Here is a 24,605-nt window from a genome sequence, read left to right on the forward strand (position 1 = left end):
GTACACAAAAATGACAAGGAATTATACCCAAAGCTCATAAGCCTTGGGGCACCATGTTTTGTGTTTACTATCGGAAGTGCTGGATCATGGCAAGTACGTTGAACAAATGAAGTTGCCTTAGACAGAGTCAGATCATTGGTTCATCTAGCTCAGTACCGTTTGCACTCACCAGTGGTGACTCTCCAGGGTTTCAGAAAGGGGATTCTCCATCCGCCTCACCTACAGACGCATGTGCTCACCGGAGGAAGGCTTTCCCAGACAAAGCCACGTTTCCATCCCCCCGGCATGGGACTTGAACAACTCTTACTAGTCCCCCTAGCAGTGATCCTCCCCCAGGGTATTACAGGGCAGCTTACTAGCCCAAGACTGGCTCATCAGTGAGCTCCCCGTTCCCAATCACACCGTTCCATTCCCTAGGAAAACATCACATCGTTTTTGGTTAATATTAGCCCAAGCTGCTGAACATCAAAACTGAACACCAACAACAAATACAAAGTCAACTTTTGGCTGTTATATTCCTATGAACAAAGGAAGAAGCCAAAAGCCAAAAGCAATGGGATGTGTACATGCTTACAGATAAAATCTGGTCTCCTCTCTGCAGCTCGCCGCTGAGGTCGGCCGGTCCACCCGCGAGGATGAAGGATACAAAAATGCCTTCCCCGTCTTCTCCTCCTACAATGTTAAAGCCAAGCCCCGTCGAGCCTTTGTGCAGGATAACTTTGCGAGGTTCTCTACAGAAACAAAAATTCATTATTTATCCATGTAACAGTCGTGCAGTACTTAGCACATTGCCCCCCCCGTAGCTACGCTACTGAGGTGTATCATGTAGATAAACATGATACATTTCTTTCATGACAGTATCAGGCTACTCCCTAGTAGTACAATCAATGCAATATTTTACTCCACAAGCTTCTCTAAAGACCTTTCAACTTTTTAATGGAAGTATTCCTATTACCCCACAGAGTTAGGAGTGCATATCTGCTAGATGCAGGGTGCCCTCCTGTTGTCTAGGGGTTGCAAGCTTTGCTTAAGTAAGTGGGACAGGCCACAAACGCGTGCCATGCACAAATGGGATGTTGTAAAGCTAAAAAAAAGATGCAGCCCAGAGTAACCAAAGCCTCCAGGAGTCGGAGTGCCTTTGCTCTGAAGAAAAGCTAAAACATTGGGGAAATTTTTTATTTGAGAAATACGACTAAAACATGATAAAGGGTTATATGTGTGGAGTAGAGGAACTAGAGAGAAAGAAGATTTTCTCAGTCTCATATAATACCTGCATTGACTTTAGTGGAAGATGGAAGGGGTCATTGATCCCCAAAAAGCAAGGGTTAAAATGGCACACAAAAGCAGTGCTCAATAAAATTGCAAGTTTTTTTATGACTAAACTGCATAGATGGAAAGAAATATTGTGGAAGTCAATTCCCTACTATAAGATAAGTCATAAGAAAAGACAATGTGCTTTCAGAGAGAGAGAAAGAAGAAGGGTGGCCAGAGGCAGCCAACCGTTTCCTCCAGGGGCACCGGAGAGATGAAAAAACAAAAAGCTGCAGTTGCTGTTTCTTCACTCCCACTGCCCATCCAGCTGCTTAGAAAAGTAGCCATGTGGGGCAGGAAGGGTGGCGGATGGTGATTTGTTGGCTGCCACCATACCTTACCTAGAGCTCCAGATCGCTGCATCCTGCCTCTGCGCCTACCCTATTTAAAATAGACCTGAAGAGTGGATGATGTTGGGAGTGCTCCCAGCATACTTTGCTCTTCCTGTTTATTTTAAATAGGACAGACACAGAGGCAGGAAGTGGCCATCCAGAATTCTAGATAAGGGGGTGGATCCTTGTGCTTCCCTCTGCTTGTCTATCCATGCCCAGCTGCCTTCCTAAGCAGTTGAATGTTACCAAGGAGAAGGTGCATGCATGCATGTTTTAGAGAAGGGGGCAAGGAATTTGCACACCGCTTTAGGTGGTGTTTGAGCTTGGACCAGGCCCGATGAAAAACCTACAAGTCTCCCACCATTGTCCAAAGCAACTGGGATTAAGAGGCATCCACATCAACCCAAGAGGAGGGGTGAAGGTGTAAAGTGATGTTTACACTATGCGAGATACACCATGTGAGATACAGGAAGCTGGACTAGATGGGCCTATGGACTGATCCAGCGGGACTGTTCTTATGTGATTCCTTCCATCCTCCTGCTCTGAATTAGTGTCAAAGACAAAAACAGTGTCTACTGAAGATTCTCTCTCTCTCTCTCTCTCTCTCTCTCTCTCTCTCACACACACACACACACACACACACACAGAGAGAGAGAGAGAGAGAGAGAGAGAGAGAGAGAGAGAGAGAGAGAGAGAGAGAGGACTCCTTACACCATGCAATCCTCAAACTTGTCCATTGGCATATAAAATAGATATTACAAAGGCATTACCATATGTCTCTCTTCCACATGATGCATTCTCTAAGGAAAGCCTAGACCCAGGTTGTCCTGAAACTTCTGGAACTTCTCAAGCAAATAGGACACAAGCATGTAACACACAATTTATTGTGTCCAGGAGGTGGACATTAGGCTTAGGGTGATTTTAAAAAAAAGTCTTTCTGTGGGTGCCACTTGAAATGTCATATTTTTTAATCCTTCTTAGCCCACCCAAGAGAGTTGTTTAGCATAAGCCTCTTCCCGATGTGCAACTTTACTCCAGGGAGAGTTTTAGACAGTGAACTTGTCTGAGACCGAGAAAGGTGCAAGCACACTGCACTAGCATCCTGCACCTGAAGGGGGCAGTATAACTAGTCAGATGAAATGCCAGACTTTCCCCATTATTTTTCCAGTAAAGCGGTAGTGTAGCTAGAGGGGGAGCAAAACAGTAAGCTTTGCAGAGAGCCTCCACCACGCTGTGCAACCGGTCCCTCCCCTTTGGAGCGTGGTGTACACTTCTGCTTTGCTCCCCCAACTGGAATGGCTCAGAAGGGGGGGCACTTGCACAGCACGGTGAGGCTCCCTGCTAACTTAGTGCTTTGCACCCCCTGTAGCTACACATAATGGAGCTCAAAGGCTTTGAGAAAACAGTGGGGAAAATAATCAGGAGGGGACCCTTTAATTTAAGCCATTTCTGCCCAGTGCTGCTTATATGCAACAGGGAATCAAATGTATACACCTGTGGGTTGAGCAGAAATTGGTTTAAAGAAATGGGTGGCTTGATCATGTCTTTTCTTTATTCTGTCAGCAGATGGAGCTTAGACATTGTGAAAAGCAAGGCTGGCAAGATCAAGTTTGTGCCTATCTATAGTTAAACACATTTCAGTCTGCTCTCTTTTCCTTTTTGACCAGTATTTTGATTTGACTCGGTACTCGGGGCACTTCGAAGCTATAAAAGCTTGAAATGAAATTGCTTTAGAAGCTGCAGGCATGGGTGTCATCCAGTATTGCCCCTATCATGCTTCCTGGAGATGGGTAGGAAGAAATGGAGGGATAGCAGCTCGCACTCAAGATAGGAAGGGGAGTGAAAATCCTAAACACAAAGGTCACACTTTACTAGGTCACACTTTACCTCTTGATCAAGGTACCTAGAAATGAATGGGAAGAAGTGTCCATGGCACATGCACAATTAAGGATGCATTGTGCAAAGAGGTTAGTCTCACTGGATGAGCCCCAAGTTAAAGCAGGGGTAGTCCATCCATGAGGAGGTGCCCATCTCTATCTGCCTCCTTTTTCCCATTGCTTCTCCTCCTCCTTCCAGTGCCTGGATTATAAAAGCAAGAGGGGAACAGAAGGGCAATGTGGGGAGGAGAATTCTTGAGTGCTGAGCAAGAGCATTGGAGAACAGGAGGGGCAGAGGTTGGCACATCTTCAGGTAAAGGGGCAACACATTGCATGCCACCTCAGGCATCAGAAGATCCTGGCTGGTGCTGGGTTCAAATATTATGAGACATGAAGCTGATGTCTCACTGATTTCTCTTGCATCACATGAGAGCTAGCATAGTGAGACTCAGGACCATCCATGAATAGGATCTCCTGTGGCTTTTAAAAAATAGCCACAGGCAGCTATTTTGATGACTGGAGATGCAATGATCTGGGAGAGGTCACAGGCCACATCTTGTTTTGTTGCCAGAAGACTGAGCTTTCATTCCCTGGGTTCAAATCTAACTTCAGCCATAAACGGAGCCTTAGGTAGCCATAGATAAGGCACCTTGCCCAATCCTATGTAGGTGATTCAGAAGTTCCATTGATTTCAATGGGGCCCACTGCCAAGAAAGCATGCACAGGATTGTAGCCTTAGCCACCCAGCCCGATTAACAACATGGAGAAACTGAAGCTGGTCTCTTGGGTGGGCTAACAATTACAGCATTGTTATAAGAGTCACTGACAAAATATAAGTGAAGCTCTTTAAATGCTCTAATGCAGCACAGAAACAGTAAGGGTGCAATCCAATGCATGCCTACTCAGAAGTAAGTCCCACTGTGTTCTATGAGACCTACTCCCAGGAAGTGTGTATCGGATTGCAGCCTAAGCATAATAACTGTTGCGATGGCTAGGGTGAAGTATCAGCCAGCAAAAGTTTTAGGGGCCAATTTGGAGTTGGAATGGGTACAAAGTCCCCCTGAAAGGAAACCCAACTGCCCTTTAAATGTGGTTCTTCCATCACTGTTTGCAGCCATGATGATAACCTCCTAGGAATGTGTCAAGCCCCTGAGAAAATTCACGTGTCTTAAATGCATTTGGCTTTCCTTGAACATTCTCAAATGCTTCTCCTTGGGAGGAACCCTGACATTTGCTTTGAGTCTCCAGATTGGCAATGCAAAGAAGACTTTCTGTCTGCCATCACTGTGCTGGGGGGCACATCTCAGGAACATCATAATGGTGATCATCATCCTGACTGCCAAAAGAAATCAGATGGGTTAATATGGTGAGGGTGAGGGTGGCTGTTTGAAATGGCATCCAATCAGCAACCTTCACCCCCCCCCACCACCCAAAAAAAGATAGTTTGGAATCTGCTCTAATTAGGACAATTTATTTGGAGACTATTAAATTGTTGGAATGCTGACAATGGATGAGTCATGTACTTTAAAGCAATTATTTTGGAGTAATTTCATGGCTGAAATAGTTAGTCATAAGGATTCTAGTATGCCATGTGCATAAATCTAACCTTTCTCTCTGTTTCTCTCTCACACACACAAACACACGCTCCTTCTTTCTCAGTAATTCTGGCTGTTCCAGGGACAATGGCATGATTTGGGGGAACAAATTTTGTCTTGAAACCATGGCTAATTAATGTGCAGTGGCATTATGACACGGGCTAACTAATTAGACAACATGAGGGGAACTAATGTAACTAGTGACCTTATCATGGCAACATGAACAAGAAAAACAAACCCTTCCTATCAGGTTGCAGCGTCTCCAAATTTAGCCCACAGCACTTTTGTCCCGTTGTATTTTACCTGTTACAGCCCTAAAGAATTGGGGAGCAGGCTAAATATGGCCCATTTGTCCAGCTCTTTATCCAGCCCCCATTATAACTGGGCTCTCCAAACATCATCATCAGCTCAATGATCATGCAGGCCACCCTTGTAGCAGCACTGCTTCCGCCGAGGTGTCACTGCTGAAAGGGCAGTCCATGGGATAACTGGGCTCACCCAGTGCTGACCTTATGCATGTGTGCTGCCCTCTTACAGTTACAATCACAGCAGTTTTTTCATTTTTTTAACGAGGCCAATCCAGCCAATCAGGAACCATCTATACCGTGGCAGGTCAAGATAATGAGACCACAGAATCATTCATTTGTCAATGTCATGAAGCCAACTCAGCCTGAGTGCATGGCTTCCTGTTCACACACTGAACGAACAAATATTTTTATCCAGTTTTGCAGCACTGCCCCCCCCCCCCCCGCGTACCAAAGTGCATTTCTAGAGGACAAAGATTTTCAGAAAACGCACACCTTTTGCTTGAACTCACTTCTATACACATCTTGAAAAATGCTTAGAGCAGTGGTTCTCACACATTTAGCACTGGGACCCACTTTCTTAGAATGAGAATCTGTCAGGGCCCACTGGAAGTAATGTCATGACCGGAAGTGACATCATGAAGCAGGAAAATTTTAACAATCCTAGGCTGCAGTCCTATCCACACTTACCCAGGAGTCAGTACCATTTCCTATCATTGTTAAAAGAATATACATAGTAGCTTGTTAAAAGTATAGTTCTGTAACACTTCCCCAAATGCAGTCACATACCATGGTAGCATCAAGTCTAGTATATTAAAAATAAAATATTGAAATGAATGGGGACCCACCTGAAATTGGCTCGCAACCCACCTAGTGGGTCTCAACCCACAGTTTGAGAAACACTGGCTTAGAGAATAGGTGGAAGGAACATTTCCTTCTGAAGGTTTGGGCTTGGAAGATGTCAGGACAGGAGCACTACATATAAGCTGTTCTGGGCCTCTTGGAAGAACAGGGCACAAGCTAAACAAATAATATGCAGCTGCCACTATATACTTACTGAAAGCTTCATTACAAATACACACTAAATCGTACAAAGCAATAATGGTGCAAGCAAATTATGACATTGGTCCTTACCCTTCTATAGAAATGCTCCTTTGTATGTTCACAGTGGGTGGCCGGATCACTGTGCTATGCTGGGAATGACTGTATGGACAAAGAAAGAAAGAATGAGTAACACCACCAGGGTTGTTTGTTCATGGAACCTCTCGGTCTTATTGAAGCAAGAGTTGTGGGGAGAGCCAAATATAATGTCTGGTGGCTGTAGATGTCGTATGCAAGCATGGTGGAACTCTCTGCGAATGGCCAGACCATTGGAGATTTTTGCTACACCAGTTCTCACAGCCAAAGGGACAAGCCACTTGGTATATTGCCTCGCAGCCAATGGAAATGGCTCCAGCAAAAGCAAAAAGAACCCAACTTGTGCCCACATATCTTCCTTGCCTATCTTCCCCATGCCTTGGGATCCTGGCCCAGAGTTCACGTATATTACCAAAAGGCTTGCATAGGTCACTCTTTTTAGACCACAGCTCCATTATCTGTTCTGCCAGTAAGTTGCATCTTCTGGTTATGGTGCAAAGACCACTTTAAAGCCTCCATCTGTGATGGCACTGGCTTGAGGAGCTGGCCCGGGTAGCCATTTCAAGAGCAATCTTTTTTTTTGATGTAGTTTCTACACCTGGAAAAGCTACCATTGCAAAATAGGGAGTATTTACAGCTTCCACAATGGGATTCTACTTTGGGTAATAGGGGGATAGGGGCTGTGAGTCATCTGAGGGACCCATATTATCCCTGAAGAGATCACACGAGATCTAATGGAAATAAGAGTCAATCCTTAGGGTAGTTCTAAACAGAGGTTTGGCCAAAGGAGCTCTGTGTGACATCACAGCTACACAGATCTGTGTGATCTTCTGGGGAATGGTCTGTACATAGAATGACAGGCATTCCATGATGGTGAAGATAATGTTGAAGATCTCTTGCACTGTAGAATTTTGGACTAAAGTCAACCGCTCCAGTACGGAGCCTGTATGTCCTTGAAAAGTGCAGGCAATGACACCCTATCCATAGGCCACCCTATTCAGTTCTGCAGAGAGATCTGTAGAAAAACTCATTATGAGAGACCCTGACAGAGAGGGGAGCTTTGTGTGCATTGGAGACCCAACATCCTCTGACTGACTGGGGGAAAATGTGTTTGAGATTGGCGTGTAACGAGTAAACAAAATATTTCAGAAGCACAATCAAACAGGATTGACTTGCATGATGCAAATTAAAATGGTCGGGCTCTCTCTTCCCATCGGTATAGTTGGCTTTGACAAGTTAATTGAATGGAACAGAAAAATGTAAAGTGGGCCAATGAGACAGAGCTAACAGTTAACACAGATACTTTTGATGCAATGCAAGTCACACACAGTTCATTGCCATGACTCATCTAGGAAAAGTCTGGCTGATGTCTTAACGATTCTTTGAAAAGAAACACCTTTTGGATCCCTTTGCTGCCTGGGGAAATACAGCAAAGAGTTACCAAAGGAGCCAAGTCATAGCACAATTTCAAGAAAAGGAAGCAAGCTGTGCAGTCAGGGTTGTCTCCCAAGTGCTTTTTTCTGATGGCAGAAGAAATTCTTTTTGCACAATGGGGAAAGGGGAAATTTTGATCTCCTGACTGCAGCCCTGTGTCTCCCCCCCAGATATCTTTCTGAAGATCCCTCAACTTTCAGGAAAATACCGTTTGGAGGGTGATTACAAAGTCTGCAGAAGGAAGGGGAGATTGAAAATCACCCCTTCCGCCTTGAGCAAACCGAGTGTATTCTGCCTCCCTAAAAAGCACTTAGGACAAAACTATTAAGCTTTAAAAGTCCACCAAGAGTTAACACATAACACATAATGTTGGCAACAAATACCACATAGAAAACGTGCAAACAAATAAGCCTGTATTTTACAACTGTGATATGGATTAGTGATGATGAACACGCAGCTCTACCCCACACACCTATGTAATTTTGAGTACCTTTTTACTTTTTAAAAAAGGACATTATGATCTCCTTGGAGGCTGCTCATGTCCAGTTCCCACCACAACGGAATTGCACATCTAATAACGCGCTTTGTTCCCTAGCAGCGAGCAGCAAGACTAACCCTCTAATTCTACATTTTGTGAAACGTTGGCTAACATTGAGTATTATAAATCTTTGGATGGTGCAAGCTCCCTCTCACCTGAAATGACCCATCTAATCCATCATAAAGTGGGGATACAGCACGGACTGGATACTGTACGGTCGCAACTGAAAAGCAATTGCAGAGCTATTCTGCGATGGCTAATATTAGATTGGGACCAATGTTGATGGACCCCATTCTGATGTTGCCTGAGACTCTCGTCTTTCTTTCCAGTTCATCTATACCATCTAACAGAAATTTCTTGTGTTTCAGGATCTTCAGAAGAAAGGCTTTGCACATGCCACCTGCAAAGCACTTTGATCCACCCAACATGCTCCTTGTGTCCGCTGAAGAGGTGATTAGGAGTGCAGTTAGTGGATTAATAACTGGGGCACGTACAGTTTTAGAATGTGCAAAGCATAGCCATCTCAACTGCAAGCAGACACAGAGCTCCAGGGGAGAAAGAAACACAGAATTAAAACAAAGAAATGAGATTGGGATATTGCATTTGGTGGAATTAGATACCATATTCAGTAATGGAGTCTCATCACAGACATAAGCTAGGACAGTAATTCCATCTTGGCTTTCGGCGGAAGGAAAAGCAACTCACATGTACATGCAGCTGGTGCTGTGATAATCTCTTCAGGAACATGCAACAAAGGAAGAGACGCTAAGTTCAGCAGTCCTTGTTCAAGGTTTGGGTAGCCAGTTGTGACAATTCAAAGAGCATGAGAGACTAAGGGCCCAATCCTATCCAACTTTCCAGCACCGGTGCAGCCACAATGCAGCCCCAAGGTAAGGGAACAAACATTTCCTTACCTTGAGGAGGCCTCCACGACTGCTTCCCACCCACTACAGGATGCAGTGCATGCCCCATTGGCTCAGCTATGTCAGTGCTGGAAAGTTGGTTAGGATTTGGGCCTAAGAAGCACTTTAGTCATGCTTCTTAATCCATAGAGCTGGATTAGATGAGACTTTCATTCTGATCAAGCCCATTCTGTGAGAGGGAGTGACAGCATGGCTACCTTCCCCACCTGCCATGCACGTGGGGACAGAATGTTGGAATACCTTCTACATATATAGAATCCTGTGCACGTAGGCCAAAAGTTTGCATGGTCAATTGCCTGGAATAATGTGGTCACCATCAACCAAGTGATTTTTGCCTGTGAGTATTCTGACTCACCATAACCTGCATGTGGGGCAGGCATGCTGGGTGGGCTAGGAAGAATGGAGTGCAATCATATGTTAATCTCCCCTTTCTACACAATGGGATAGATCAGGGAAAACAATTATTCAATCCGATTTGTGTAGTGACTTGCAAAAAATGCAAAACCAACTAGTGCAGCATTATGATGAAAAATCAACAATCAAAAATGGAAGAATAGCAGACGGGAGGCAGAAACTAGGAACAAGAACAGGTGAGAGGCAGCACTGCTGTTGCATCTTCTGCCTGTTTTAAAGGGACATGGCAAACCTTTGGGCTGTGACCTGACAATCGAAACAGATTGCATTTCCTGTCCTCAGCCCAGGGTCAGCTGAAGGGGTTAATTGTTTTCTGCCCCATTAGCACATTATTATGAATTGACTTGGATACTATTGTCTCATTGCCTTCTGTAACATCCATCACTTTCTCCTCTTTCTGATGTTCTTTGCTTCCACCATGTTTAATAGCAATGGTGATGGGATCTGGGGTAATATTCTTGCCTGGTATTGCAACTAGGGTGTTATAAGCCCTATTTTCACACATGAAATGTTGGAAGGAGCTCAATTTGATGCTTTAGTTCACACAGAAAGGGTATGACTTTACAGGTGCTGCCGACTGGCTCGAAATATGCCCGTACAGCACACAACTATGTATGCCAGCTCAGAATTAAGTTCCACTGAGTTCAGCGAGGCTTACTCCCAGATAAGTGTGTTTAGGACTGTACTCCTAGGAAATGAATCTGAATAGGGAAGGGGGAAGCTTCAGAGGGGGTACATCTTTCCAAATTATTACAGCACTATGCAGAGAAAATACACCATCCCCCCAATAGCTCACTGCTATTAAAGGCATTAGAACCTTCTGCGCTTCCAGAGCTGACAATCTTATCAGAAACACAGCGCAATTCTACTTTAATGAAAGGCAACGTGAAAAGCTAAGAAAACCACTGAATGCACTGTGGGCTGTTCTTTAATGCTTTCAATGTGCACTTAAAAAAAAAAAAGTCCAGTGAACTAGAGCCTGATTCACTCATTGCCGGAGACAATTTGAAACTTAAATGAGATTTTTGGATGGGGATTAATTATAAATAAGCAAACTCAAAAGCCTCCTCTCGGAAGGCTTTTTTTCTTTTATAATTTATGTTTTATCCTAGAAATAAACAGCTAGTAAAATGGAGTCCTAGTAAATGCATCCAATCTGAAGGTCACAGTGGGTCTTGAGCTGATGACCTGAGGAACACTAGGAAGAGATCTAACTTATGTAGCATCACCCAGAACTGACCCTGCAGGGGAAGGGGAAGCTTGATCACTAATCTAAGCTGTGAGGAGCCTCCCTCCTCCTGCCTTACAGACTGCCTTCCATGTGCCCACAACCACACAGGAATGTACTTATTTATTACATTTGTTTGTATCTCATGCTTATTCCAAGGTGAACCTTAAGGGAGTGCTAATTGGATTCCCAGGCACTTAGCCTCAGTAGCATCAGTTGTAGAGGGGTCCACAGATCATACCCTAGAACAGGTATTCTCAACAAGTGAGCCATGGCACACTGGTGTGCTGTGAATGGCCCACAGGTGTGCTGAGGAAATTGGGGGAGGGTCATTTATTAATAGGGCCATGGGGTGGTGTGAGCCCCCAGCGAGCAGTGTAGTGAGCCTTGTCAATTGTCAAAAAATTGATGGTGTGCCTTGGCAATTTTAGCACCTTGTCAGTGTGCTGTGAGATGAAAAAGTTGGAAATCACTGCCCTAGGACATATGAACCCACCACAGGCTGGGTCAGACAACTGGTCCATTCAGCCCAGTACTATCTTTTCTCATTGCCAGACCTTTGGCAGAGGCTTTCCAAGCCTCATTTCCAACTGAACCTCTTTAACTAAACCTGGGAAGATCTCTCTCTCTCTCCCCCTCTCTGATTAGACTGTGACTCTGATGAGAACCTTTGGGACACTGACCTATCCTTACACTCCTGAGAATTTTATTTGGTTGAAAAGTGATCTATAAATACAATGAAGAATAACAATAATAAATACCAGTGAACCTTTCCCAGGCTGGCAGCCAGAAGAGTCACCTCTGGGATCTTTAAGAAATACAAAAGCAGCTCAGCAACCTTGCAAAGACAGCTTGCAATGGTAGCTGTGCTAGTTAATTTCTGTTCAGCCATGTTTTTCCCCCTCTCATGCTTCTGGGCTAGGCAGCTGCTGGGCAAGGCAGTAACCTGGCAGCCCCTGAACGGATTAAAACAAAACAAAACAAAACAAACAAAAAAACCCAGAGCAATCACACACACACAAAAAACCCTTGTCTGCCTTTTACCATTAAGTCCATGATACAAATCTTGAAACAAAATCTACAGGAGTAGCAGTGTCCCCAAGAACAGGTATGAAATGCTTGATACTGCGGATTAACACAGATTGCAGCTGCTGCTGCTCTTGTGGTTGAATCTTAATCCCTTAATTAAAGCTAAAATCCATCCTACAGAGTTCAGCTGATATGTATCTCCCAAGAGGCTTCCCCCCACCTGCTTTCCAGGATGCCTCTGCTGTGTGCCTTCATTTTTATCTTCTTAGCATGCTGCAATAGTGGAACCAAATATGTCATTGTGAGGGTGGAAAAAGTGCATTTCTCACAAGGAATGAATCAAATCTCTTCCAGGCAGACATGAAATTACGTACATAGCCTTTTTACAGCTTGATACTATGAGGTGCTTTGAGGGGGATTCCCAAGATGCTCCTGGTTTTGTCCTTTAGCAGCACATGGCTAGAGTCTGCCCAGGGCAAAGAAAAGAATGGGGCAGTGTAAGGTTTCAGGTGCTCTCATATCAGCATCATAGCTTTCTCAGGAATCTCCACCATTCTGCTCAATAAACAGGTGGAGAATCAGCCTGGTCTATGAGCTTCCTCTGACATGGCGAATGTTGATTTTCAACATATACTTGTTCTAAATGGGATCAGGATTTTTGTTCTGGTTTAGGGAGGGACAAGATAGTGGCCCAGAGCATGACACGACCAAACAAAAGGATTCATTCTTAACAGCTAAACAAATATCTAGAGACAGAGGCAATCCTAAAGCAAAGGAACTTTCCAGAGGAATGTTTTAAGAAATGTGAAGGTGTTGCTACTCATTTGCTACAGGTGACTAAGGGCCTGATCCAGAGTGATGCATGCCAGCCCAGTGCCAGTGCACACTATCACAAATGTGCTGTAAGGCACACCTGCGGCAGTCAGCGCCGATTCAGCACCAGAGCTGGATCAGTGTGAGCCCACGTTGGATAAACGCCTGTTGGAGGTTGGCTGAACACTACCCGGCACTCTGGGCTAGTGCTGGGTGGCAAAGAGGTAAGTTGGGGTGGGGAGGGAGGTGTTCTGGGGTGGGGAAGGCCTGGCTAGAGAGGGAGCAGGGTGGGAGGGGGCAGATATGGTGGCCTTGCCACCATATTCTAACCCCCCTCCCGGCACAGGAAGCCCAACATAGTTCTCTTCAAATCTGCGCTCACTCAATAGCAGATCCGAGGAGACCCGTCAGGGTTGCCTGGTCACTACACAGGTAAGGGATCATAAGCTCACTTACCCCCAAAAGCCCCAGCGCTGCTTCCCAGCCCCACAGGATGCAGCAGTAGCCATTTTGGCGCTGCTGCAGCCCAGGGCACTGAGAAGCTCAGGATCGTAAGGCTGCAATTCTGCGCGCACTTACTTGAGAGTAAGGCCCACTGAACTCAAAGAGGCTTAACTTCTGAATAGACATCACAGGATTGCACTGTCTGAACTTCTAGCTAGGCCTTCTATTTCAGGGATGTTACATTTTTTTTCATTATCAAACTGCAATGACCCACAACCAAGGAACCATCCATTTCCTTCTCGGCTAGAACATTTAAGGCAAATTGTGGTTGCAGTCATGTGGAATCTGGGTGTGCAAGTGACCAATTGATTCTGGTCTAAATCTGGCTTGGAACCAGAATACTTAAAAGAAACCCTGTTCCCATGCGATCCTTGCCTTTTAAGATCACTAACATAGTCTCTCTTGGATGTCCCAGCTCTACCTACTGTAGGTGAGCAGGCAAGAAAGGATCTTCTCCACTGCAGCACCCTGGGAAATCTCTGTTACCTTTTAGCCACCCATTGAAGGCCGTTTTATTTAAGCACAAACATGTAACCTTTATTAGCTGTATTGGTCCCTAATATTTTTCTGTCTTTTCGGGGTTCATGTCTATTCCAGGTTTTTAAATTGGTGGATGCAATGATGATTTATTATTAAGTTCGATGTCTATTGTGTAAGCTACTTTGGGCACTTATTTCAAGTAACTCTATTCCGGCAGCTTCACATCTCATTACCTTCAACTTTTGTCTCTGGTGTCGAGTGGTTCCCCACCCAACCCTGTTGATAAAAGGTAACACATTTCTCAGAGGTCATGAGCCATTGAAGTGAAAGCCAGGTGAACACAAGACTTTATGGAAGGAGGAGCTTTATGGTGTGGATGGGAGGTGCAGTGGCATAGCTAGAGGGGGTGCAAAGCAGTAAGTTTTGCAGGGAAAACTCACCTGCGTCGTGCAAGGCGGCCCCTCCCCTTCACAGCCATTCACACCGGGGGAGCAGAATGAGACATTCACCTCTGTTTTGCTCCCCCCACCCAGAATGGCTCCAAAGGGGAGGAGCCGCTTGCACACTGCAGTGAGGCTCCCTGCAAAACTTACTGCTTTGCCCTCCCTCTAGCTATGCCACTGGAGAGGTGCAGCCTAATTCCCGCGCACTCCAGCAATGCTCATGCATGCTAATATGAGGAAGTGAGGAAGAAGCGCATGCAGTACCTGATGATCTCAGAGTCAGGGAGCAGGCCTATGTGGTAGTGGGGGTAGGGAGCTGAGAGGAGGAAGCTTTTGTCACACTCGACAGGGGAATAGTGCCTAGGAGAAGGTGGCTTATCAGAGTATTTGTTCACAGTGCTGTAAACGGGTTCAGGAGGCCTGGTGATAACAGAGACAAGAATAAGAGATTAGATGGCCATTAACATGCGTGCTAAGCATCGACTGTACTGTTAATTGTGCTCCGGAGCATGCAAAAAGGAGTTCGACGAGAGAAGGATTATAGACATAGATCGAGGAAAAAAAACAACTTCTGTTTAGTTACAATACGTTAGTCACAAGGATTAAAAACATGATAGGCACAGTACCGTACACGACACAGCTAGAGAAAAAGAAACCGGTGACAAAGCTGTACTGTAACATTCAACTCTTAGCCTGTGACTAAGAAGGTTACGTCTTACCTTCTGGAACACAATAGAGGTGGGGGATTTTTTCTCTCAAAAAAGAAATCTATGCTTTACCAGTCAGTCTACATACTAAAAAGCAAGATACACAGCTTTATCATCTCAGCAGTAAAACTGGGAACACACACACACACACACACCATGGGGATGACACATGTACTTCATTAAGTCAAAAGGCATTTAGATGCCTCTCTAGCATACATTTATGACTGATGTATTGATGAATTGTGGACAATAGCATGCAGGACTCCAGTCTCCACAACAGTGGCTCCTAAACTGTGGTCCTTGTAGTAATAGTGGCCCATGAGGCCAAAGTGGTTCACATCAGCAGACTGGATTGTGGACCACGTAACTCAGGACAGTTCAGTATTTTGTGGCTGTGACATTCTGGAAAAAGGGGAAAAAGGGGCTGTGACATTCTGGAAAAAGCCTTCCCTGGTTCAAAACTGCTGAGGACTTGGATGGAAATAGTCCAGTCCTCTATCCATGGGTGAAATAAATGGCGTTTGGCAGAATTTAAGAATACCACAGAACATACACCAAAGGACAAGCTGCTTCTTTGGTCTCGGATTCCCAGTAGCCAATATCCAACAGTTTCGATTTTGTTGCTAAAGTGGCAGCCCATGAAAAATGTTGATGGGATCGTTGGTAAAGAGCCATAGGAAACCACGGTTCTAGACAAGGAGACCTTCCAAATGGCACAACGAACAAAAGGTGACATCTTGCATAGTTACATTGTAGAGTTAAGCAATACTTTCTGTATGTTACGGGCAGTTAGTTTTAGAGAACTATTTCCAATGTATTTAGGGCCAACGTTTGAACAGATGTTGATTGTCTTAATTGTTAGACTACACAACAATCAAGCAAAAAAGAAAAAAAAATATATACAGTCCATCATGAACCGAAATAAGCATGCTTTTCTCAATCAAGTGGACGGCTCTGTCTGTTCATCTACTCCACTGCAGAGCCAGGCCCCAGAATCCCAAAGTCACAAGCAATAGGATCTTTCGTCACCATCCACAGCCGGTGTTGCATCCTGTAGGCAGCCGATGCAGCAGAAGTTGAACGTCAAAGACAAGTGTGCACCTTTTTGCTTCTCAGAAACAGGTTTGTTAATCCGGGCAAATCTTTGTGACCACACATCTATCTGCACAGGCTTCTCCGAAACCCATGAGTGTAGGACTTCTGTACAATTCAAACCCCATATCGAGTTCTGTCGTCTTCCTTAGGTCGGTATTTTTTTCCACCCATAATATACTGCATACCCAAGTGATGGAAGAGAGAATTGACAGCTGGAGAACAAAACTTTGTTTAAAAATTCCAAACTTCTACGACATCAAGAGGCCCTGTGGTCTCATCAAATGAACATCTGCGTAAACTGGTTCCAAGTTCTTTTAGCATGATTTTGATCAAATAATAGCATGGCACTTATCTTGGAATATTTTGAATGTCAGCCCCTCTTTTCAGACCTTCCTCAACAGCATGAAAATAACACAGCAAGATTTGACAATGTACGTACAAGAGGTATTCATTTTGCCCTTTCCTTTCCAGGGCTATGGTCTGCTTTCAGAGACTGGGGATAAACAATAGCATGGCGTTCTCCATTATGCTTCACCTGTGAGATTCCCAGGAGAATATGGTTGGGCTGTGCTGAAGAAAGACATCCTGAGCTAGATGGACATTTAGCTTGATCCAGTAAGTAACAGCTTCAAGAAATTGCAAGTAACAGCTTATCTTGCAATTTCCTGAAGCATTCATACAACAGAAATCATGCGTGGCACAGCAAATCTACTAGGGAGTGGGCATTTGGGGAGCTTAACACTAACAATGTGTACATAACCTTAGGACTGGTTTCAAGAATGGATTTACCTCCTATGACATTTAATGCCTGGAACATTAATTATCAAAAGGTGGTGTAGCTGGTATGTTTCCCATTTCAGCCCACCACATAGCCTATAAACTCAGTTTTTTACTGCTGAGCATAGAGATGTATGCAGATTCATTCATGATTTTGCTCCTTTTGGAAGAAAACACTGGCCACAAAAAAAGCAACCTCCTTAGTTCAAATTAATGACCCTTTAGGTATCAAAACCTTTGATGCTGATTGAGACTAGCCATGCCCCACCCCACCGGCCTATAATATATCCCTACTGCTTTTTCATTTATTTTTATACTTAATAATATTATGAACCCCCCTGAAGAAAATGTGTCAAGGTGAGATATAAAGGTTTTTAATAATTACTAATACCAAGTTACAGAAGAAAATTGTAGCATCAACCACTGTGACATTCTGGACATCCAAACTCAAACATCAACATTCTCCAAATTTGGTAAAGGTCTAAATACGTTTAAGGAAAACTGCATGGATACATGTAGGAGATTTGACAATCTGTCAGAACGAAGGAAGTGACCATCCATATTTTAATGGACCTAGTTAAAATACAGTCTAATTTATCTAGCAAAATGAACACCAGATGATATACCGGGTGGGAACCTGCTCTAGTGAATGTCTGATCATACATTCTGATACAATCATATCTTTCAAAAAATCTTAGGAAACAATGTTGAATCCAAATGCCCTTTGAATCATTCACAACATCAGTATCATGTGTCAGAAATCACTCATGAGATTTTGAATTATCATGGGGGAAAAATGATCATGTGAATCTGTCCAACATGCAGAACGGGCAAATTCTGCTCCTTACACACCCATGGTACATGTAGGAGTGTCTCTCTCACTCATGTTGTTTCTTTGTCACATGGCACGATGCTTCTGAAACTGAGGTGAACTTCAAAAGTGGTTTGTGATTTTTAAAGAACAAAGGTGGAAACAAATCCACTGAGGATACCCTGGTCTTTGCTTGTACTTGAGGACACTCCGGATACCCACCATATTTTTCCTTATGAAGACAATGGATACTGAAAGCTTATTAAAAGGGACTGCAGAACAACCACACACTCCAAAGACGGAACAGATTGCCGGGAGAGGTAGTGGACTCTCCCTCACTGGAAATCTTCAAACAGAGGCTCGTCAAGCACCTTTTGGAGATGCTCTAGGAGGATATCCTGCTTAAGGCAGGGGGTTGGACTAGATGACCTTGTAGGTCCCTTACAACTCTATGATGGCAGTAATGGGATTGAGGTCAAGATGCCTGTGTGTTGGTATATTTGTGTGAATGTATTTGTGTGAATGTTTGGTTCCTGAACAGCATCCAGCACACCTACTTCATATCCTTTAATTCCATAGTGTGAACACTGCTAGTCCAAGTCCCAGTACAACACACCTTTAAAGCTTCTTAGGTCAAATTGGAAATTCAGATTCTCAACAATTTCAATTCTTTGCCTTACCTCAGTGGTGAATCTAAAAATGTCATGTGCTCACTGGTCACCAAAGGGCTTTGATGCAAGACTACTTGGAGGGCAAATGAGAAACTACCCAGAATATGCCATTTCCTAGCAATCCTGTGCAATTCACTGGGTACCAAAGCTGTACAACCAACCAGCCTTTGTAACACCACATTTTGGTTGTGAAAATTCCAACAGAAAAAAGTCGGGGAGAGGGAATTCACAGGGAAATAGATTTAATATAATCACATATGTTAGCTGTTTATGGATCCAGTGGTCCAGCCTTACAATTTTATTGTGTCATTGCCCTTTCATGGTGCCATGATTTCCAGATTTCCAGAACAAGGTATTTCCTAGAGGCAGAATAACAGGCAAGCTGGAGGAGGTGAGATACAGATAACAAAACAGATGGAAACCAACATTTCATTAGTTTCTGGGTGGGAACCAAAGGTAATAGGGAAGGGAGAAATCAGTATAAGCATCTATGCTAGAAAAAAGGACCGAATGACACAATAAAAGGTAGGGATTTTTTCCCCTAGAGATGCAAACCAAGAGTAAGAAAATAGGCAACAGGTAAGATAAAGCAAGAGGGATTTGATGTAAAGTGAAAGTGAGATCTAATGTAACTCCTAATGTACCAGGTGGCCAAGGTGGAAGGCAGCTCAGAAATATTATCAAGAGCATTTAGTCAATTCTGGCCTTTGCAAAAATGTAGTGTGTGAGCCTTGAGCAAAACAGGGCCTGTAAGAGGGTGGGAGATGTAGATAACCATCTGGGGCTGCCTACCCTATATGTTCTCCTGCTATGCCATTGCTTTCTCTCCAGCCTGAGGTTTGGTGGGGGGAAAGTATATTAATATGGGACAAGCCTGAGACCTCCAGTCCATTTCCAGTGCAAGGGCTCCATTCTACCCTGGAAACTTCTGAAGTCCTGTTGAGGCTGTATGCACACTCCATCCATTCTAACTGGAAACCAACTGAACTTAGGGAGCTGAATAGGTGTGACTTTCATACAGGCTTTGGATCCTGGCACCTTTTTAAAAAGTTATCAACCATGGGGAGGGCAACAAGTTCAAAGAGCACAAACACACCCCGGGAAACCGTGATCTAGCCAGTAGGCATCACCATGGCCTTCCCTCCCCTCCTTCTATCACAGACGCTGCTGTTGATGGTGGAGCACAGTGATGGGTGCCCAGGTGAAGTTTAAAAGAGGAATGTTGGAGCCCATCAATATTGTTCTAATTTTTTTCCCCATGAAGGAAGGGTACCCAAAATGGAATTGATTGCGGAGGTGAGTGAATAATGATGTGGTTATGCAGCCTTCAAAAGGCAGAATGATGAAACATTTGAAGAGACGGCAAAGATGGGTTCAAGATTAATGAGGTCTGCTGGGGCTGCTACAGGTTGGATCTCAAGCTTCACTCCGTGAATGGGAGGGAACTGCGCTCACAGAACAGAACAATCCCTTTTGTAAGTGCAGTTCATCTTTCACAGTAGCCCAGCTGGAGGACTGCAGGCACCACATCAAGCTGTGCAAGCGACCCCTATCACTCACTGTTGGAAGCCATTCTGGGCAATGCGCAGATGCTCACCGAACCAAATGGCATCTCCTGTGCATTGCTGCCGTTGCCCGGAATGGATCCGGCAGCAAGTGGGAGGGGACGTTTACACAGTGCATTGCGGTACCTTCAATACTTGCCATTTTGCCTCCCCCCCCCCCAGCTAAGCTACTGGTCTTCCATGTATGGAAGCTCCTTCTGCTCAAGGAGCAAAACCTTTGGATTCAAACCCATATGCTCAGTCATGTTCTTATGCTGGATAATATGCAACGTAAGTCTGTCAACAATACCAGCTGAACATACACTGCCATATTTCAAGCAGCAGGTTGTTGCATCCATGCCCCATCAGAAATCCAGTGAACCATTAGAAGAGTTAAATTATCTCCACCATTGGAGAGGCTACGACACTGAATCCATATGGATGCCCATTTTACCACATGCCTGCACATAGCAGGTTGCAAAATTCTGTTTATGTTCTCGGCAGGATGTCACAGCTGCCTTTTAGATGTAGCCTCAACCACATAGGAGCAGAGTCCATGTTGCTGTAGATTGCACCTGAGTGGCACAGCCACACAGAGATGACCAACTACATGGGTCTTACTTATGTAATTGATTCCTTGGAAAAGGCCCCTGAAACTGACCCTGCCGCATGGCTGAGTCGTTCAGCTCCGGCCACAAGGGAATCTGCTTATGAAATATCAGCTCCAATGTGGCTGAAACCAAAAAGCCCCCCGCTCCTCCCAAAACAAAACTATCCTAGAGCAAGAGACTTTATTCTGGGGTAAAATGGTCGTTTTCTGTATGGCTCGACCAATGAGATTAGCAAGTGGTTCTATGATGAGGTAATTGTAATTAAATAATTGTGAGAACTCTTCTATTTGAAAAAAGGGTTGGGTAAGTTTTTGAGAGTAGAGACCTGGACTACAATTATGTGTAAGTTTACTTGGACAGGTTTGGTTTCACTGAACACAGCTGAGCTTACTTCCAAGTAAGAATGAATAGGCTCAAGCTGAACTAATCAAGCTGTCACATATGTTGGTTTCTCTGACAGTGTAATGAGAAACAACTTCTGAACACTAGTTCCTTCTTTGGAAAGAAAGAAAGAAAGAAAGAAAGAAAGAAAGAAAGAAAGAAAGAAAGAAAGAAAGAAAGAAAATTGGTTTTCCTATACTGTGGTTCAAGTTCAAGGGGCAATAAACACAGAACTACACACACACGCACACACAAACCAGAAAGAAAGGCTGATAGAAGCAGTGGCATAGCTAGAGGGGGTGTAAAGCCCTAAGTTTTGCAGGGAACCTCACCGCTCTGTGCAAGCGGCCCTCCCCCTCCCCTTCAGAGTCATTCTGGGCCACAAGAGTAAAACAGAGGAGCAAAATAGAGGGGGAGGGGCTGCTTGTAAAGCATAGTGAGACTCTCTGCAAAACTTAGTGCTTTGCACGCTCCATCTAGCTACACCATTGGAGAGAAGTATCGTGGAAGGAACAAAGTTGTGCAATTAAATCAAAGGTAGTTTATATTTAATTGCAAAAAAAAAAAAAAGGAAAGAAAAGTGGCAGATTGAAAACGAGCAATAATGAGTAATAAAGTCTTGCACTGGGAAGCACTAAGTCTTGAAATGAATTTAAACCTGTGCAGGGAATCAAATTAAAAGGTATTATGGCAATGTAAAAGATTGATAAGCGCTCCTTGAGGACTGATCCGCATTATTTTATCTGCAACCAAAGCACTTTCAAAGACCGTACAGCTGCTCAGTTTGTCTTTTATTGTGATTAACTCCAATACAAAGCATTTGTTACACTGATAAATAGAAATAGATTACATAACAAATGCAAAAAAAAAAAAAAAATCCTCCCCACATCTGGGGATGCCATTTCCTTTTCAATTTTGTACACAGTTGTTTTAATTTCAAACATTTCATTTTACATTCTCAAACATATCTTGGGAGAACAGGCTCACATTATTCTACACATCGTACAACATGGGTCGCGGGTGATCCTTCATACAAACACCAACTAATTGATTGGCTGCTGGCTGCGAATGTCAGATGTTTACAGAAAGTTGACATCCCTGTTCAATTAAATGCTCTGGTATAAATGATTCTACCATTCACAGACTGGAACTGTAGGAGTATATTTGCATTTGAAAAATAAAATAAACACCTAATTTACTTCAGAAGTTCTATTAACTTATAGACTTATAGCCACTATGACGTCTGCCATCAACAACATCCTAAAAATGATCACAAGTTTATTTTTTTATAGATTAAAAGTCTAGATGGTTTTAAACGTAAGAGCAGATGAATTAATTAGGGCACAGAGTCAAGGGAACCATCTGCAAAGGGAACCTAAGAAGTGGAAATGGTTTTCACAAGGAGGGCTTGCTTACTGCAAAATCATCACTTCTTTTTAGCCTACCCTCTTCCAGGATTGTTTGCACAGAAGTAAATCCTTGATCAGGTTAGCAATTTTGCATTCATTCGGATTACAAAACCTGAACAGTTACACCGAGTTGCTTCAAGAAGTTAGTCACGATTAAGCACCACTGAAACCAATGAGGCCAATTAGTCATGATTAACTCAAGTCCCATTAGTTAACCCCAACAGTTATTGACCTCAACAGACGAAGTTATGACTATCTTTGGACATAGCTCATTGCCATAATCCAAGTCCTTTCTCACTGTCCCCACTCGTCTTACTGCATTAACCTACTGCAAACCTATCTATACAACTGGGTCGTATCAAAAGAGGCATTGGTCTGCTTGTCTTCTGCTGTGCAACCTTGTTGGGCTTTTTCTGTCCCTCAGCCTTTTGCCTTTGTTTCTTCTTTACAGTCCACTCTTCCCGCCTTGGCCTCCCCCATTGTACTTCATTTCAATTTCCCCCCCTCTGTCCTGTTTTCTCACTTTAGGCCAGTGGCTCCCAAACTTATTGTGGTCATGCCACCTTCTTTCAAGGGGACTCTTCTTTCTGGGTCTCTCAGGCACTGGCATCTTCGATCACACAAGATCTCACACAATCCAAGATGGCGCCCGGGGACAGCCCGGAAGAAGAGGGTGCTGGGGACGTTGTGTGGTATCCCTGTAAGTTCTCCACGGTCTCCTCAGGCACCAGGACGCATGGTTTGTGAACCACTGCTATTGGCTTTATGGCTCTCACAGTGCAATCCTATGCGCACTTTCCTGAGAGTAAGCGCCATTGACCACAATGAGACTTACTTCTGCGTAGATATGCATAGGATTGGGCTCTCAATCCCTTTACAAGTTTTACTAGGATGATTTTTTCCCCTTTTCTTAGTTGTACTCAAACTATGTTTTTGAGAATATAAGGTGACTTTTACCTGAATTTTTTTATACTGGGAAATTTTTTGCTTGGGGAAAAAGCCCTTTCCAGGGTGAGACCTGAGAAATATCACATCCTGATATTTTGAATTTCCATGGATTTTATAGCCTTTTCTGAACCAAAAGAATCTACAGAAATGGCTTAATTCACAAATATACGTAAAAACAAAAACATACAGCATAATTAACCAACAGCTAATTAAACTAATTAGCAAAAAAACTGAAACCAGCAACAAAACAAACATTCTAGCAAAACAACCAAGGAAATGGGTCACTTCCACTTGAAAGAGCCCTCTGGAAAAAATATAGGGTAGCATCCAGAGGTACTCTTCCTCTAATCTAGAGCAGTTTTCTTCAACCTTGGGGTTGGGACATCATTGGGGTCACAAGTCCTGAGTTGTGGGGTCATGACAACTTACGGAACACAAAATATTGAAGACCACTGAGCACTACCAGGTAAAGAGGGAGGCGTGTGGTGTATCTGACAGGTGTTCCAGTCCTACTTAGGTTCTGCTCAGGATGTGCTAATGTAGCTTGCACTAGTGTTAGGCAACAGAGTAACTTTTCTGCTCTCTCTAATATTTATTATAGTGAATAGTGCTGGGAGGTCATAGCAGGAGTGGGGAGTGGGCATTGACGGGGGCAGAGATCAGACAGGGTCTCAGGAGATGGGTTGGGACCAATAGTGAGCCCCCAGTCTCATACTTTATTTACTGGGGTCATGGTGTGGAAAAGGTTGAAGACCACTGATCTAGAGCAGGGGTGTCCAAAGTTTTTGGCAGGAGGGTCACATCATCTCTCTGACACTGTGTCGGGGGCCGGGGAAAAATAATTAATTTACATTTAAAATTTGAATAAATTTACATAATTTTACATAAATGAATATATTAAAGATGATCTTATATGAATGAATGAAGGTCTTGCAATAGATCAAGGCCTATAAAAGGCCTTGCACAAAGCGAGGCTGGCCTTTGCTTTGCTGCTGCTACTGCATCACAGACGTCAAACAGCAAGCAGTGGAGAGAGCCCTCATCCCACAGTTCATGCGAGAGCTGTGAAAGGTTAAACAGTCGCCCTCACTCTGAGAGCAGTTGCATCGGGCCAGTGCGGGCTCCAACAAATCTCCAAAGGGCCAGAGGCTCATTGGAGACTAGGGGCTCCCTGAGGGCCGCATTGACAGACATCAAGGGCTGCAAGTGGCCCCAGGGCTGAGGTTTGGGCACCCCTGATCTAGAGCAAGGATTCTCTTCCCCTGGAGTAAGAACACTTCCTCTAACG

The 24,605-nt window shown here is 44.0% G+C and overlaps 1 protein-coding gene across 6 annotated transcripts in view; it reads right to left on the minus strand.

Annotated features, from left to right (window-relative positions):
* The window catches only part of DLG2 (discs large MAGUK scaffold protein 2), a 1,048,787-nt gene that overhangs the window by 178,948 nt on the left and 845,234 nt on the right, over positions 1-24,605 (minus strand). For 4 of the 6 annotated variants that reach the window (XM_066618862.1, XM_066618867.1, XM_066618864.1 and 1 more), the window contains 3 exons: positions 14,628-14,783; positions 6,555-6,623; positions 575-731 (listed from right to left, as the gene is read on the minus strand). In XM_066618862.1, the coding sequence (XP_066474959.1) occupies positions 575-731; positions 6,555-6,623; positions 14,628-14,783 (382 nt within the window). The remainder of the gene's footprint in view (positions 1-574; positions 732-6,554; positions 6,624-14,627; positions 14,784-24,605) is intronic. The other 2 variants (XM_066618866.1, XM_066618865.1) reach the window with 1 other exon arrangement.

Source organism: Tiliqua scincoides, chromosome 3 (genome assembly GCF_035046505.1).
Source record: "Tiliqua scincoides isolate rTilSci1 chromosome 3, rTilSci1.hap2, whole genome shotgun sequence".
In the NCBI taxonomy this organism is placed as follows: Eukaryota; Metazoa; Chordata; class Lepidosauria; order Squamata; family Scincidae; genus Tiliqua; species Tiliqua scincoides.